General features: G+C 43.7%; 1 protein-coding gene across 5 annotated transcripts in view; it reads right to left on the bottom strand.

The window, feature by feature from the left end:
* Positions 1-240: 240 nt before the first annotated feature.
* Positions 241-17747, bottom strand: part of klhdc7a (kelch domain containing 7A) — a 30120-nt gene continuing 12613 nt past the window's right edge. For all 5 annotated transcript variants that reach the window (XM_059951854.1, XM_059951855.1, XM_059951853.1 and 2 more), the window contains one exon: positions 241-1317. Coding sequence is in view for 2 of the 5 variants with exons in the window: in XM_059951855.1 (XP_059807838.1) it covers positions 1311-1317 (7 nt within the window). In the remaining 3 variants the exon portion in view is untranslated. The remainder of the gene's footprint in view (positions 1318-17747) is intronic.

Genomic DNA, 17747 nt, shown 5'->3' with positions numbered 1-17747 from the left:
TTCTCTGTGTTGTTTTTTACGTAGTTCAGTCTAGTTTTTGTCCTGTGTCATGTAACACCATGGTCCTGAAAAAACGTTGTCTCATTTTTACTATGCACTGTACCAGCAGTTATGGTCAAAATGACAATAAAAGTTGACTTGACTTGACTATTGAAAAGTGTAATGGGCTGGGTTGATCCACCCAAAAAACCCACGTCAATTCAAATGTCCAGGAGATGTGGTAATACGCGTACAAGCTCATCAAAGTAACTTAAGCCTTATTTATTATTATAGAATAGAAAGCAGAAATCAACTCCACAAAATACCATGAGGTAAGTTACAAATATTTCCACGAAGATTTCAGGGTTCTCAATTCTCAGCCACCACTTGATTCCTGCCTGTGTTGTGGGAGCTCTGAATTCCGACTCGTGAAATCACCCAGGGTCCATCCTAGCGATTGCGATTCTTCAGTCTAGGTGAAGTCTCAAGAACCGAGGGAAAGGTGCCACAATAAATAGGGGTTCAATCCACAAGCATAGCAAGACACACGGGCTATTCTACAGCATTCTGCGTTCAAAGTATTGGCATGGATTAAACACTTAATACATTAAATGGGGATTTGAATCTATGCTATCAATTCGAAGAAGTGCTGCCTCCAAACTGGGAGTACTTTTACTTTACCATTATCAGCTTTGTTACTAGAGTGCTATGCAACCTGAGTATTATATTAATGGTGAAGTTTATAGGATACTGCACCAGGTTACAGGTATAATTTGCCCCATGGTAGGCTCTGGAAACTATCTGAGCATAGAAGAGCAATCAGAAAACCTATCTTGGAAGAGGCTTAGTAAATATTCTGCTGGCTTAGAAAGATGTTCTCACCACATGACATTGACAGTGAATTACTGGTGTTTTTCAAAGAATTTGAAAGACTCAACAGTAAATGGTTACGAGTTATGACAGCTTCTTGCACACTGTCACTAGTGAAATATTCTGTATGCTTTGCAACGGGCAATGAGGCCTGAAATCCCATGATAGTCTTTTAAATAAATGCTTTATACCAAGCTATAGTTAGAAGGCTTTATATTGAGCTACGGTTGCTGGATGCTACCATTGATCACGATGTCCCTTTTCTAGGGCAGAAGGGCGGAGAATGAGCTTGATTAGTTTGTGTCTCTGTGTGTGTGTCCCTAAAGCAGACCGAGGACAGTTCAAATTCATCAGTTATAAACGTGAAATAGCGTCAAAAAAGCATAGTCAATTTTATAAGTGAGCAGTGGATCCCGTATTAGTAGATGTCTGGTGCCTGCAGATTCATGCCCCAAAGAGAGTCACCACCTTTAAGAAAAGAGAAAAACCAAATAAAGTTTGCCTTCCGGTAAACATATTCCCCCCCCCCCCCCCTCCATTCCCCACTCTGACCTTTTACCTCTTCTCATCTGCCCATTACCTCCCCCTGGGCCCACTCTTCCTTCTCTTTCTTACATGTTCCACTCTCCTCCCCTGTCAGATTCCTTCCACTCCAGCTCTCGACCTGTCCCACCCACCTAGCTTCACCTATCACCTTTCAGCTGCCCTCTTACCGCTCCCCCCCCCGCCATTTTATTCTGGCATCTTCCCCCTTCCTTTCCAGTCCTGATGAAAGGTCTCGGTCCACAACATCGGCTATTTATTCATTTCCATTGGTGCTGCCTGACCCTCTGAGTTCCTCCAGCATTTTGTGCGTGTTGCTCTGCAGTCTTTCTTGTGTTTAAAGTTAAATTAAAATGGGCTGTTGGTGTCCTTTGGAATTTGATCATGACAGAGCATTAAGATTAAATAAGGATCAGTAACAGCAACAATAAATTCAGAAGAACTTTTCAATCTTTTATTTTTCAATTGCTCTTTTAATTAACTTCTGCAGTCTCTTTGCTCCTTGACAAGGTATATACAGGGCCAAGCAAGTGTCGTACACATTAATAAATTGATTCAGTCCTGAATTCCTGAAATAAAGTCAAAGCTACAAGGATGAAAAAGCGGCTGCTGCACTCTTATACAGTTGAAATTGTGGCGCGCTGTTCAAGGATGGACTTAGAACATTGAAGTGGGAAAATAGCAGCGGCTTAAGAAATGGGGAAATGAGGTTGATTAGGCAAAGATGGAGTGGCAGAGCAGCATAGGGGTAGGATGGTGGACCTCTCTGTATCAGTTGGTGGGTTCCAGAAATGGAGCTTCGTGCGAGCAGGAGGAACAAGAATCGATGTCACCAGAGCTTGAGGCCTAGCGCCTGAGGCATCGTCGTCAACAAGTCAGGAGTTCGAGGACTGGTGTTTGATTATCAGCGGGTCCTGGCGTCATTGCCAAGGATCAAGGCCTGAGCGTTTAATTGGAAGTCCAGAAGTTGAGGTCGGCTGGCCAGATCTCCCGGGCTACGAATCTCCGTGAGTCTGCTGGGGTAGTCAAAGGCCCTGTATCTGAATCTGAGTTCACTGGAGGCTAAAGGCCAAAGAAATTGGCCTGTGTTAGGTTTAGAGGACATGGGTGGGAGGGTGGAGCAAGACTTGTTTTGCTGGGGTTGTTTTGCTGTTTGTGGTCTGTTCTGTTCTGCTGAGTATTGTGGGCAGGCTATGTTGCTGCCCTTGGGTGTGTTGGTTATTAATGTAAACAGTACATTACACTGTATGTTTCGATGCACGTGTAATAAATAAACTTGAATCAATCTTCAATCTTGTTAAAACAAGTTAGATTGGGAACAGGATGGATGGATGGGTGAAGATAATTGGCTGGGTGTCCAGCCTTGAAATCCCATATAGACTTGGGAGGGTGGGGTTGATGGTATTTAGAGATCAGACTCTCTGATTTAAGGCTGGGTGTACGGTTTGTTGGATGGAACTAATAGTTGAAAGGCAGGAGGTGTCTTACCTTAGGTAAATTTGAATCTGGCACTGTTATTACAAATGGTTTTCAACTTGAAGTGTTAACCCTGTTTCTCTTTCCACAGATGCTGCCTGACCTGTTGAGTGTTTCCTGCTCTTCATGTTTTATTTCAGATTTCTGGCATCTGCAGTTTCATGTGATAACCTAGGTCTCCTTAGAACATCCAAAAATGGTTTGACAGGGAACAACATTGACTAACACTTGTGCCATCTAAACAAAAGACCACATGGAATGATATCAATGTTGGATTAAGGTCCAAGTTGCTACTTAAATTGTTATTTTTCTTGTAGTTTAAATTTATGCTGGCTTATATGTTTATATATAAATTCCCACTTGGGATCAATAAAGTATGTATTATTATTATATTCACTTGGTTGTATATGTTCAGTGGATTTTCAATAAATTCCAGTGTAACTGGTTCTGTAGTTCTGTAGTTTCTTCGTCTGTGAACATGGGATGTCATGGCAGCGTAAACCAAGACTGTCCTTGTTGTCTCAAAGGATGTTCCTATCAGAGGTTAACTGTCTGTTCAGTTTGAACCGTTTAGGAAGTCCATGAGGCAGATCCTCTGTTAGAGCGAGCTAGTTACAGTTAGAGTTTGGTTCTTGCTGCTGTGTGACCTGTTTGCAGTGATTTATTGTTAGTTGTGTGCTATGAACGTCTAATATAATGGCTCTGATCACAAGGTTTGCACCTCATTCTGGATTTCCAACGAACTTTCTAGACAACATCATCTCCAGATCCAACATCACCTTCCCGTCACTGGTGCGGAAATTGCTTTGAGATGCAAGGCATGAATCACGACCAGAATTACTTGATCATCTATTCAGAGTCAGACAGTTTGAATCAAACATGGTCAAATCCAGCTGCGAGCTTGCAACCACCTTTTTTTGACAATGTTACAAAAGAGGCAAAAAGCAATCCAAAGTAATGCTAAATGATCTAAAGACTTATCACTGGGGGTGTACTGAGTAGATTTGAAATGTCATGCGGCTGCAATCTTTTGCACTAGCCTCACTAAAAATAAAATAATATCCAAAAGAATATTCCTGCCTGAAAGTGCAATTCATAGAAACAGAAGAGATTCTGCAGGTCCCAGATGTCAGAGTAAGAAAATACGGGGAGGGGAAGGGGGAAACGTTAGCAGGTGAGGGGATGGTGGGTGGGCGGGAGATTTCATACGAACAATTGTTTTTACCCTGAAATGAGTTACAGAAACCATTTTATAGAGTTGCATTTTAACTCCTGAAAGATATTGAAAATGACACAGGCACACACACTGTAAAGCATGTTCATTTCCTAAGATTTGCAAGTTCCCCGCACAGGGAAATGGTCTCTGAGCCACAATGCTTACCACTGTTTTGTCAACGTGCACACATACCATTGGTTATTTCAGCTGTGTGCTTTATGTTGCCATTATCTGAGATAGACCAGAGATGTATTTGATTATTACATCATGATCTCTCTCACTGTCACTGTGCTGATGTACACAATACTAAAGGTGAATAACAACATTGTCAAGTTCAACTTCCCATTAGTTCTCAGCCTGTTGGGCCTAAACCGGGGGTCGGCAACCTGCGGCTCCCGAGCCATTTGTGGCTCTTTCACCTCTGTGCTGCGGCTCCCTGTGGCTTTGGGAAATAATTGGTCAGTATTTAATTAAAATGTATTTTATGTTAGTTTGTTAGCTTTTGAAATGTAATTATGGTGATCTTGTACAACCTAAGTGTAGCGACACATTTCCTGCCACATCCGAAACGGCTCACAATTAGCCAGCATTCCGGCTAAGGGAGATAGCCTACGGGGGTTTGTGAGTACGCGTCTTTTGCAGCATCTGCGTCCATGGGGGCTGGGTTGAGGGAGGCTTAAAAGCAAGGCTGTTTAGTTCGAATAAAGCTATCTTTGACTGCAGTTTACTGACACCGCTACAACGTGTTTTTATCGCTGGCTGTCCAGACGGAAGGTGCTGAAACGCTTTGTCGCGTGTCTGGAAGAAGTGAAAACTTTCCTGGGCAGCAAAGGGCTCACCTTTCCTGAGCTGGAACAGCCAGAGTGGCTGGAAAAGCTACACTTCATGGTAGACATGACAGCGCACCTGAACACGCTGAACACAGCTCTTCAGGGGAAAGGACGTACAGCCCTGCACATGTTGGAGGATGTTTTGGCATTCGAGCGCAAGTTGACAGTGCTTGCCAGAGATTTACAGAAAGGCACTTTGTCTCACTTCCCCAATTTGAGAGAGTTCAAACAAGGTCACGACATGATAATTTCGGAGTATTTACATTCTGCAATCATCGCAATGCAAACATCGTTTGGGAAACGCTTCTGTGAGTTCAGAGAGGAAAAAAACACATTATCCTTCCCGGTCACTCCCTTAAGCATCGATCCTTCCCTACTGAATACGACTGCATTGGCAGGTGTGAGTCAACCTGATCTTGAGATGGAACTGGCCGACATAGCCAACAAAGACATATGGGTGTCCAAGTTTAGACGCTTGACAGCAGACCTTGAAGATGTTGCCCGTCAGAAGGCCGTTCTTGCTCAGAAACACAAATGGAGTGATATTGAAAACCTCACAGATGACAGCTTGCGATCCTGTGTAAAGATGAAGGTGACATCATACAGCCCTGATGTGCAGACGCTGTGCGCTGAGGTCCAGGAGCAGAAATCCCATTAACCAAGTATGATAAATATTTTAATTGCCTATTATTTTACTTATATTCATATTATTTCATTGTTCAGTGAAATAGTCCTTTCATTTTTCAGGATGACAGCTGGCTGACGTTATTTTTGGTTTGCTGCTGGCGGAAAATTTAAGTTCGGCGTTTTTCATAAATACAAGAAGGACTCAAATAGACATTGAATATTTTACTTAAAAGTAACTTTCAACCCAACGTCTTTTTTTCGGAGTTCAAAATGTTTTTGTTGCATGCAGAAATGTAATTTCGTTTTCTCTGCAGGAGTTCATCAATTTCATAAATGCAACACATTATAGTTTGTTTATACATAGCATAAAGGCAAAAAAAACGTTGTATGCAGTGTTATTTCATTTTAAATGTCAAACGGGTTTTGCGGCTCCCAGTGTTTTCTTTTCTGTGGGAAACGGGTCCAAGTGGCTCTTTCAGTGGTAAAGGTTGCTGACCCCTGGCCTAAACAGAAACTTACTTGTTCCCTCTAGTCTGCTGTTAGCCAAAGATGGTTTTAACATTTACACATAAACATTACAAATGCCTTGCTCGTACACACAGCTCAGCCTCCAGAGCCTGTACGGCAATCATCCTGTTCCAATGGCTGACCACCACCTCCTTGCATCAAGTTCAGGTGTTTCCCATCCCTTCAAATCAGAAACCAGGCAAAATGTTCTTGTCTCAACCCTGCCCGCCCGTCACCACTGACTCACCCCACTCAAGTCAAGTCAAGTCAGATTAAGTCACTTTTATTGTCATTTCGACCATAACTGCTGGTACAGTACATAATAAAAATGAGACAACGTTTTTCAGGACCATGGTGTTACATGACACAGTACAAAAACTAGACTGAACTACGTAAAAAAAAAACACAGGGAAAGCTACACTAGACTACAGACCTACACAGGACTGCATAAAGTGCACAAAAACAGTGCAGGCATTACAATAAATAATGAACAGGACTATAGGGCAAGGTGTTAGTCCAGGCTTCGGGTATTGAGGAGTCTGATAGTTTTGGGGAAGAAACTGTTACATAGTCTGGTCGTGAGAGCCCGAATGCTTTGGTGCTTTATCCCAGACGGCAAGAGGGAGAAGAGATTGTATGAGGGGTGCATGGGGTCCTTCATAATGCTGTTTCCTTTGCGGATGCAGCGTGTGGTTTAAATGTCTGTAATGGCGGGAAGAGAGACCCCGATGATCTTCTCAGCTGACCTCACTATCCGCTGCATGGTCTTGCGATCCAAGATGGTACAATTTCCGAACCAGGCAGTGATGCAGCTGCTCAGGATGCTCTCAATACAACCTCTGTAGAATGTGATGAGGATGGGAGGTGGGAAATGGACTTTCCTCAGCCTTCGCCGTAAGTAGAGACGCTGCTGGGCTTTCTTTGCTATGGAGCTGGTGTTGAGGGACCAGGTGAGATTCTCCATCAGGTGAATACCAAAGAACTTGGTGCTCTTAATGATCTCTACCGAGGACATCCTCTACCGTCACATCTTTTCTGCCTTTATTTCCCATGTTCTCTCCCTCACTTTAACATGGGCAGAAGGGATATTTTTAATGAAATGCATAGGAAACTATTTCTCAGTAAATTATTTTGTCTTAAGTTCGTAATAACCATGCCACATCCTACTACTTTTTGTGATAATGTGCAGGGAATCTGTAAAATAGACCCTTCCTTCAAATGCAGAATATTGAAATTAATTATTATGGAGTGTTTTGGCAGGTTCCAATGATCACAACATCTCTTATTAGACCTTGCCCTTGTCGTGAGTCCCCATTGTGTTTTTGATGCAGTTTCTTATGCCTGCTGTGCGTAGTTAAGGTTGGACTCGTCTGTGTGGCTGATCATGTTGCCATCACTGAGCTGCCTCCATCTCATGAGCTTCTGGTAATTGTCAGGTTGTGTGCAACTGGCTTGAGAAAATTAGCATGTGGTTTACTTCTTCTTGAGAGCACCACAGTTTCTTTGAGGAGGTACTTTCACTGTCCAGGAGCTATACAACCTTTCAGTCCACACTCAGTTTACATCATTATCCATTCATGGGCTCACTTTATCTGACCAATTCCCTGAACAATGGGTCTAAACCAACAGGCTGTCTGCAGAACTGAAAAAAAAACAAACTACCGGAGCGACCCAGCAGCTTGAGCAGCATCTTCTAGGGGAAAGGAATAGTCACTATTTTGGATTCAACACCCAGCATCAGGATTGAGAAGGGAGAAGGGAGATATAAAGAGCAGAGGGTGAGGGGGTGAGACACGGGCCTGCAGATAAGCTGACTGAAGAAGGGTGAAGGATGATGGGTAGATTGAGCTAAGTGGGGAGGTCTCCCTCTCTCTCTCTCTCACACACACACACACACACACACACACACACACACACACACACACACACACACACACACACACACACACACTCTCACACACACACACACACACACACACACACACGGAGCCAGGCAGAGGGAGGGAAGGGTGAAGGTGAACACAGAGTCCGGAGGGTGATAAGTGGAGACAAAAGGGCCACAAATGTTGGAATCTGATCAATAAGGAAGGAGATAATTGGAATCGCGAAGTGAAAGATGAACCAGACGGAAAAACAGTTTTAATTAGTGAGGTATTAGTTGGATGGAACCAGGAAGGGGAAATGGACAAAAAAATGTGGGGATGGGAGGGCACGGTGGGAGGTGTGGGAAAGGGAAACAGAGGTGGATCAGAAGTTTAGAAAGAGAGAAATGCAAAGGTAAGGGGGTTACCTGAAGTTGGCAAATTTAGTGTCATTAGGATGTAGGCCACCCACGTTGTTCCTCCAATCTGCACTGGGCCTTACCCTGGCAGTGGAGAAGGCTGAGGCTAGACAGATCAGTATGGGACTCAGAAGGACAGTTGAACTGGCATGCAGTCTGGAGTTCGAGATAGCCACTGTGGATCCTCTGCAGACAGATCACTAGTCTGTGCTTGGTCACCCTGATGTACCGGAAGCTACACTGGGAGCTCCAAGTGCAGTGAACAATCTGTGTGTACAGTGGATTCTGGTTAATTGGGACGTATCAGAACCTGTATATTCTGGCCCAATTAAGTGGCTGCCCCAATTAGCCGAAGTTTCATGGAAGTAGTTAAAGAAGTATAAAAGTACAAATGGAGTAACAAATTATCTATTTCAATGAAATGCAGAACAAATTAGAACACTACCAATACTGCTGCAGTACTATAAAACTGTATCAGTTCCTAATAGTTATTGATGGAAGGTTTAATCTGTGTTCTTTTGACTGTAAATGAATAAAATCAGTGTAGACATGTAATGCAAATAATAGACTGCCTTCAAACTATGCTATTGACATCTGCATCATCCAAAACTTCATTTTCATTGTAACATTCAAAACGATAGTCAAAACCTTCAGATTCTACATAATTTCTAACTTGCTGAAGTAGTGAAATCACTTCAGTTTCACTCCTGGCTGTTTCTGACATCTCCAAGCCTGAATGCTTGAAACTGCAGTGAACAAAGCAGTTCTGAATTGAAATAACACTTATTTCTTGCCAACTGCTAGTGATAAAAATCACTGCTTTTGTAACACAAGCATTCGCAACTGACGGTATTTAATAACTGTTCACTTGAAGCACGGTGGTGTGTCTAATGGCTCATGCAAGTTAAAAATGGGTCGGAAACAGTCTCCTGCCCCAACTAAGCGGCAGTGTCCCAAATAAACAAAGAGGATCCCAGCTCGATATAGTTTTTTTTTAAAGAGTTGTTGTTCTTTAAGAGTTGTCCCAAATAAACAGCTGTCCCAATTAATCAGAATCCACTGTATTTGTAAAATGCCTCATTGTCTTTGGTTTTTGTAGTATTCTTAATGTGCCAGTAGGTGGCAGTAACTACACTAAACAGAGAGCTCATTGGCAGCAATTATCATCTAATTCAGACACAAAAAATATAACTATGCACCTGTTTGTCAGTATTGATGACTCAGGAATCTTAATAACACATTAATAAGTCTCCTATAAATTCAAACACAATCCAAAGCTGTTTGTTTTCACTGTCAGAGATGGATATTTTTATTTTAAATCCTGTTTTCCAGTTCCTAGTTTTGAACTTCATGGATATCGATTGTAACTAAAGTTGGCAGTCCTCTGGGTTTCAACACCCTCTGTTCCAGATTACTAACTGTGAAACTGTCCTTCATGTCTCCTTCTGCTGGACCTTGGTTGGGGTTATCGTTAAGGAAAGGCAGGAACTAGACTTAAGTTCTTCCTTTCACATTCACGAGGAATCCAAAGCTTCTTGAGGAAATGAAGTATATTTAAGGTATATTTAAGGTGTTGGCACCACTGTAGTGTAGGAACCACAGCAGAGAATTTGCACACAAGGCTTCACAAAAAATAAATGTGATAATGAGCACTTAGTTTGTTTCAGTGATGTTGTCCAAGATACCAGGGGCGAATCTCAATGCTCCTCTTCACAGAGGAGCCACAGAATCTTTCGTCAATCAGAGAAAGCAGGAGGGGCCTCATTTTAGTGCATGGTACTGCAACAAAATGACAATTTATGTGTAATTTCTAAAGTGAGAATTGAACCTACGATACTCCGACTTGTAAATGAAAGCTGCACTGGGACCTTGTTGAGAAAATAATCATCACTGATGCAAAGAACCTAGGATGAATGCTAAATACAGGCCCATGCTCCACATCAGTCTATGATCTTCTCTACTGCCATGACGGGGCCACTCTGAGGTTGGAAGAGCAACACCTCGTATTCTGTCTGGGCAGCCTCCAACCTGATGGCATGAAATCTATTTCTCTATCTTCCAGTAATTTCTTACTTCTCCCTCCTTTCTCTCTCTTTCCATTCATCCTCTCTTACCCCTGCATTTTCCCTCACCAGCCCACCACTTCCCTCTGGTGCCCCTCCTCCTCATTCTCTTTCACCCATGATTCACTCTGCTCTCCAATCAGATTCAAAGTTCAAAGTGCATTTATTATCAAAGTATGTACACATTACACAGCCTTGAGATTTGTCTCCTTACTGGCAGCCACTAAACAAAGAAACCCAAAGGAATCCATTTAAAGAAGACCAACAAACAAACAGAGAGAGAGAAAAAGAAACGCGAATCATGCAAACTATAAAAGCAAGCAACAGAATTCAGAAGGAAAGTGCATCCATAGACATGAAGCCCGGAGCAGCTGGTGCAGGCCCAAGGTCTCAGCCCCAGTGCAGCAAAGATCAGAGCAAACGTCACGGAGAAGAGTTTAGAACCGGCCCAATCCTCACATTCATCCATCTGGCCCAGCGTCTAAATTGCCCAAACCTCAGGTTGTTTCTCGCTCTAAGACCCAGACCCTGTTGAATCGAAACCCTCTGGGCTTGGACCCTGACGCCACATTCCAGCCCATACCTGACCTTTCCAAGTCAGCCCAGTACTTTGACCGATCAGCCCTAGCTCTCGGTTTAGGTGGACAGGCTCCAGAACTCTGCTTTGCCCGCCCTGACCCTGTCTTGACCTCACTCTAACCACTTCTTGAAAGTGCCTCGACCTTGTTCTGACTTTGCATCGCACTCACATGCCTCAACCCTCAAGTCAGCCTCACCGTCACTCGCTTCTTCATTGTTTCTGGTGATCGTTTACCATAATATTTAACAGAAAAGCATTATTAATAAAGTATTTAGTTGTATTGCTTGCTTTTGGAATCACCAGCAAGTTTTCGCTTCTCTTCAGTAGCACCATCTTAAACCAGAAGGTTTAAAGATTCCTTTAGCTTCAGCCCATTACCTATTCTGCATTCCAGCTTCTCACTTCATCGACCTTCCCCCACCACCCAAGTCCCCCCCACGTGATTTCACCTATCACTTGCGGGCTTCCCCTCTCCCCGCCTCCTTATTCTGGCTTCCACCCCCGCTTCCTTTCCAATCCAGGTGAAGGATCTCGGCCTGAAATGTCATCGGTATATTCTTTTCCTCGGATGCTACCTGACCTGCTGTGTTCCTCCACCGTTTTGTGTGTATTGCTCTGGATTTCCAGCATCTGCAGAATCTCTTCTGTTTATGAATACAGGTCCTCTCCGTGTTATGACACGGTTCCATTTCTGACAACTGTCCGTAGCTCAACCAGTTTGCAAATTGGAAATGCAGCTTATCGGCAATGGCGGCGGCATCCGTCAGTCTCGAGAGACCATGGATCTGCGCCTGGGCAGGGTTGTATGGGAGACCGGCAGTTGCCCAAGCTGCAGGCCTTCCCCTCTCCACGCCACCGATGTTGTCCAAGGGAAGGGCACTAGGACTCATGCAGCTTGGCACCGGTGACGTCGCAGAGCAATGTGTGGTTCAGTGCCTTGCTCGAGGACACAAACGTGCTGCCTCAGCTGAGGCTCGAACCAGTGACCTGAAGGTTACTAGTCTGATGCCTTGTCCACTAGGCCACGCAGGCACCAACACGCGCCAACAATATATTTAAATAAAAATATAGGCCAACTAGGGCAAGGTGGAGCTAAACTCAGCCATTCAAATTTCTCTGCAAGGTGCAGTGATGTTGTCTTGAACCATGTCCCCACTCAGCAGAAGGTGCCAGCATATGTTGGGTGTCCATAAGTTATTGATACCTGGGGAGGACCTATGTAACATTTTGACTAAAGCAAGGTTGCAGACAACTCTGGGTGTAAGGGCGGGTATCACGAGGTGAATGACTGGGTATTACTGGGTGATACATTGGGGGTCACTGCCTGCTACAAGGAGCAGATTCAAACTGCTCCTTGTACCAGGCTGAGTTATTCAAATATCTCTGGATACATGACCATCTATTCAGGGAATTCAGAATCAGAATCACGTTTAAGATCACTGGCATATGTCATGAAATTTGTTAATTTAGCGGCTGTAGTACAATGCAATACGTGATAAATAGAGAAAATAAATAAATGAATTACAGTAAGTATATATTAAATTAAAAATAGTACAAACACAGAAATAATAAAAAAGTGAGGTAATGTTCATGGGTTCAATGTCCATTTTGAAAGCAGATGGCAGAGGGCAAAAAGCTATTGCTGAATCACTGAGTGTGTGCCTTCAGGCTTCTGAACCTCCTTCCTGACTGTAACAATGAGAAGAGGACATGCTTAGGGTGATAGGGTTCCTTAATAAAGGACGCTGCCTTTCTGAGGCACTGCTCCTTGATGATGTCTTGGATATTCTGGTGGCTAGTACCTGCGCTGAAGCTGACTAATTTTTCAACCTTCTGTAGCTTCTTGCAGTTGCCCGCCCCCTGTAGCAGATGGTGATGCAGCTTGTCAGAATGCTCTAAGTGGTACATCTGTACATCCAAATCTCCGCCAACGCCAAATAACATATAACCGCTGTCTTGCCTTCTTTATAACTGCATCGTCATGTTGGGACCAGGTTAGATCCTGACACCCAGGGACCTGAAATTGCTCACTCTCTCCAATTCTGATCCCTCCAGGAGGATTGGTTTGTGTTCCCTCGTATTGCCTTTTCTGAAGTCCACAATCAACTCTTTGTTCTTACTGACGTTGCGTGCAAGGTTGTTGATGTGACACCACTCCACTAGTTGGTATATCTCTCTCCTGTATGCCCTGTCGTCTTCACCTGAGGTTCTGCCAACAATGGTTGTATCGTCAGCAAATTTATAGAACGCATTTGAGTTATGTCTAGCCGCGCAGTCATGGGTATAGAAAGAGCAGAGCGGGGCTAAGCACACGTCCCTGTACTGCGTCAGTGTTGATTGTCAGTGAGGAGGAGATATTATCATCGATCCACCCAGAACATGTCCTTCTGCAAATTCTACAAAGAACTGGCAGCAGTGGTTTGCTGGGGGAGGATGTGTACAGTTAGTCTGAACTCAGACTCGAACCAAGCATCAGGAAACAGCAAAGCAGTCATGAACAAGTCTGCTTCTAAGATTTTCTTGCCCCAGATATCAGCATACTGCTGCTAGGTTTTAGTGTGCTTTTCTAGTACTTTTAAAAGGATTTCAGCAAGAGCTAACCAGCCTAATGCATTATCGGTATTTCCTGCAAATGTCTTAAGGCAAAAGGGCAGTGTTCAACTAGCTGATCTCCACATCGTCCTCTAATACACTGGGGCTTAGTAAACATGCACTCTATACTTCTTGGTGGATAATCTCCCTAACAACAGACTTTGCAGGTTTAGTCCATGACCCAAAGTGCAGATGGCAGCTGGAAAGAGTGCAGGAAATCCAGCAGCTCCTTGATAACCATTGCATGAGTGAATTCCTAAGTGCTGTCAAGACAACCTGTAGCCCAAATGCCCAAGAGCTTACTCTGATGAGAACCAAGTACAAGAAAAGCTCATGAAGAGATAAAGACAACCCCCACTGGAAGGGGTGCTTTGAAGACGTCCGCAAAATAAATTTGTGTGTATGTTTTTGCTGCTTTTCCACAGTTCTAGAAGCTAAAAAAGGCACATTCTTGTTGGTGCTTATTGCAAATGACTAATTTCCTACAAAAAGTGGTGGATACAGTCTTGTCCATCACGGGGAAAGCCCCCCTCCCCCCCGTTGAGCATGTTGACGAGGAGCACGCCAGCAAGAAAGCGGGATCCATCATCCGGGATTCCCACCATCCGGGCCATGCTTTCTTCTCGCTGCTACCATCGGTAAGGAGGTACAGAAGCCTTAGGTCCCACACCTCTAGGTTCAGGAAATTATTACCCTTCAACCATCAGGCTCCTGAACCAGTGTGGGCAATTTCACTCACCACAACACTGAACTGATCACCGAACACAACTTGTGAACTCACTTTCAAGGACTTTACAGCTCATGTTCTCAGAATTATTTATTTACTCTTTGATGTAAACATAACACGGTAGCATATCAGTTGGCGTGACACTATTACAGCTTTGGGTTTCAGAGTTCAGAGTTCAATCCCAGCATCCTCGGTAAGGAGTCTCTGTATGTCCTCCCTGTGGCATGGTTGTGTTTTCTGCATGTCCTTCTGTTTCCTCCCACAGTCCAAAGATGTACTGGGTGAGTTAGTCCATCATTGTAAATTGACCCATTAGAGTTAGATCGGGGTTGTCCAGTATTGTGGGATGGGGTGCCTCAACTGGCCAGAAGTCCCTGTTGAGCACTGTGTCCCTTAATGAATTGTTATTATTATTTGTATTTGCAGTGTTTGTCTTCTTTTACACACTGATTGCTTGTCAGCCTCTGTGTGGAGTTTTTCAGTGATTCTAATGGAATTTTTTGTTCGACTCCGAACACCTGCAGGAAAATGAATCCCAGGGTAGCATATGATGACATAATTTGATAATAAATTTACTTTGAACTTCCACTGTTTGTTTCTATGTATAGGTAATAAATGAATAAATCTGAATATGAATTGTCAATTGAAAAACACCAAGACCCTTGGACCAAGTGGTATCCTTCACAACATTTTGGAGTGTGGTAGAGAGGAACTCATGAAGTAAATTTAAAGTAAAGTTAGCTTCTCTCGTCTCTCATATCTGGGGAGAGAAGTTCATGTTGGTGGACTTCGAGGTACCATCTTCAAGATAGGAGATAAATTGTAATATGTTAGCTGCAGCGAGATCTCATGTTGCCTGCTACAGGGAACGTCACCAAGAGGGCCCTTTTCATTTTCTTCCCTTCAGTGACATAAAAGCTGTTCCAAATCATAATGTGGACTTCATGCATCTAAAGGATAATAGACCTTGTCTTTACCACATGAAAAACATAGGGCCCATTAACCGCCACATCTGGTCATTTTTCATCTTACAAATTTTCACAAAGGACTACTACACATTTAGTCCCACTATCAACTGGGCTCATGCGAAACATTGTCATCATCCTACCCCCGTTTTCAATCTTCCTCAATTTCATTAAGCTTTCTATTAGAATTGGGAAAGTATTCAACCTCTGTCACTTCTACAGCTCTCTCCAAACTCAGTAATGAGACTGGGGGAAGCAGACACAGCTGACAACTGCATATATTTGAATGCATTGATCTAAATTATTATTGACTCAGTGATGGAGAGAATGAGCTATACACTAAGGTCATCCAGCAATGATCTCACTGCATAACACCAGCTCCCGGACCTTGGTAAATGTGAGCTGCTTCACTGCCACTACCGCACCAGCATACTTCTAGTTCTCTAAGGAAAAGATCAAAACTTCAAATTCAAGAGCAAGCTCATGTTCTACCGGGCAGCATTTATCCTGAATGCTTCAGAGATGAGCTCTTGCGCAGATACCACAGAGTACTGCAGAGATACCATCAATGCTATCTCTACAAAACACTCCAAATCGGCTTGCAGGGTAAGTGAACCAACATCAGCTATCTGTCCTGATTCGACATGACAAACACTGCAGCTCCTCAGTACACAGAACTGAACAAGCTGCTAAGTTTGCAAGCCAGACACCAGACCTAAAACAAAGAGACTGTTTGCCAAGCTCAGTTGTGCTTAGCAATCAGCAAGAGAACAGAGAACAAAGTTCTTAGCTCCTAAAACCTCCTTGGAAGTAAAGTTAACTGCCCGGTCAACTCATGGGAGTCTATGGCCTGAGTACACTCAAAATGGAGAAGGAGCATTTTGATTTACCCTGAAAGCCTTGTGACTTCCATTTGGAAGCCTGTGGAAGCCTTGCAAAGGTGTCAGAAGGCATGCACTTTCTCCCATTCTACTCATCCATCTATCCAATATAGACTCATTTGACAGAGTCTGCATCAACCACCTCAGAACCCACAGAACACTGTGGAAACGAGTCGTCTTTGGCCTCAATGGTGTGCCAAGGGGATGAGCAGAGTGAAATAGTGTGATTGTGCTAGGTGAGTATATGAGAAAGAAACAATTTATTGAAAGAGTAGGCCAGAACTAGGTGGGGTGTATGTTCTAGTATGCACTTATTGGGCTGAGTGGCCTGTTTCTGTTCAGTGAAGTGTACGTTTACGGCAGCCTCAGTCTCCCTGCATCAGAGTTCAGGCCGATAACTGACTATGACATGTACCTCATAATATTGGAAATACCACTGTGGGGAAGTAGATCTGGATAAGAGAGGCCGATGTGGGCCAGTTCAGAAAGGTTCAATATGATCTCCTTTGAACCATTGATCCTTGACTTCAACAATAACAACTTGCAATTATAGTGTACTTTTAATATGCCAGGCCTCTCCCAAGGTGCTTCACTTTGATGTTATTTGTTTATTTATCTATTGACAAACAGCGATGAGTAGGCCTTCCAGCCTTTGAGCCTTGCCAATTTAATCCTAGCCTAACCACAGGACAACTTACAATGACCAATTAACCTTCCAACCAGAATGCCTTTGGAATGTGGGAGAAAACCAGAGCACCAGGAGGAAATGGGGAGAACGTATGATTTCCTTACAGACAGCGGCAGGAATTGAACATGCTTCCATAAAGCGTTGCGCTAACCACTGTGCTACCGTGCCACCTGTTCTGTTATTGAATGAAATGCAACACCGAGCCTCATAAGGAGATGTTAGGGCATGTGACTCAAAACTTGTCAGCTAAAGGTAAGATTGCTGAAGATAGAGAAATGTCGTTGAAGAGTGGAACCTGAGGAATGCAAAGATTTCAGTGATAAAGCTATAGGACTACAATGGAAATCCAAACTGGGATTAGTATAAAATGTGGCACTAACTCATTGTAGCTCACTTTACTCTCTCATTTGGTTCCTTAAGGTTGCTATAGCTGGGGGGATATGGTAATGGGGACAAGCTCCCACTACCTATTAAATGCTCCCAATGACGTGTGCGTCAAATAGCCCCTGACAACCAAGTCCAGCTCCTGGCCTTCATGTGTGACTTAGCTACTAAGCCCGGTGGAACCCTTTCTACTGTCTGGAGAAGGGGCAAAGGCGAGTTAAAATCCGTTGCTTCAGGCGGATGGGGCTCATCAGCTGCGGTTGGCAGCTCATCTAGGAGAAGGAAAACTCTGATCTCAAACCTCCGCTGCCAAGAAGCTGTAACTACTCATGGGGAAGGCCTCGAGAGTGAACCCAGAGGGAGAAATCCGGAGCTGGAGTCCCTAGGCAGTCCTACGTTGAGTTCAATGCTGACTGGCAACTCCTGCAACACTGCTGGTAGCAAACTGTTATCAGTCTCTGCCGTTCCTTTGGGTTCATCAGTTGAGTGGAGAGGGGAGCTTGCAACATGGACAACAGCTTGCTCTCCATATCGTACT

This window comes from Hypanus sabinus, chromosome 27 (genome assembly GCF_030144855.1).
Source record: "Hypanus sabinus isolate sHypSab1 chromosome 27, sHypSab1.hap1, whole genome shotgun sequence".
In the NCBI taxonomy this organism is placed as follows: domain Eukaryota; kingdom Metazoa; phylum Chordata; class Chondrichthyes; order Myliobatiformes; family Dasyatidae; genus Hypanus; species Hypanus sabinus.
Note: the sequence above shows the minus strand (reverse complement) of the source record. Positions and strands in the feature narration are given on the sequence as shown.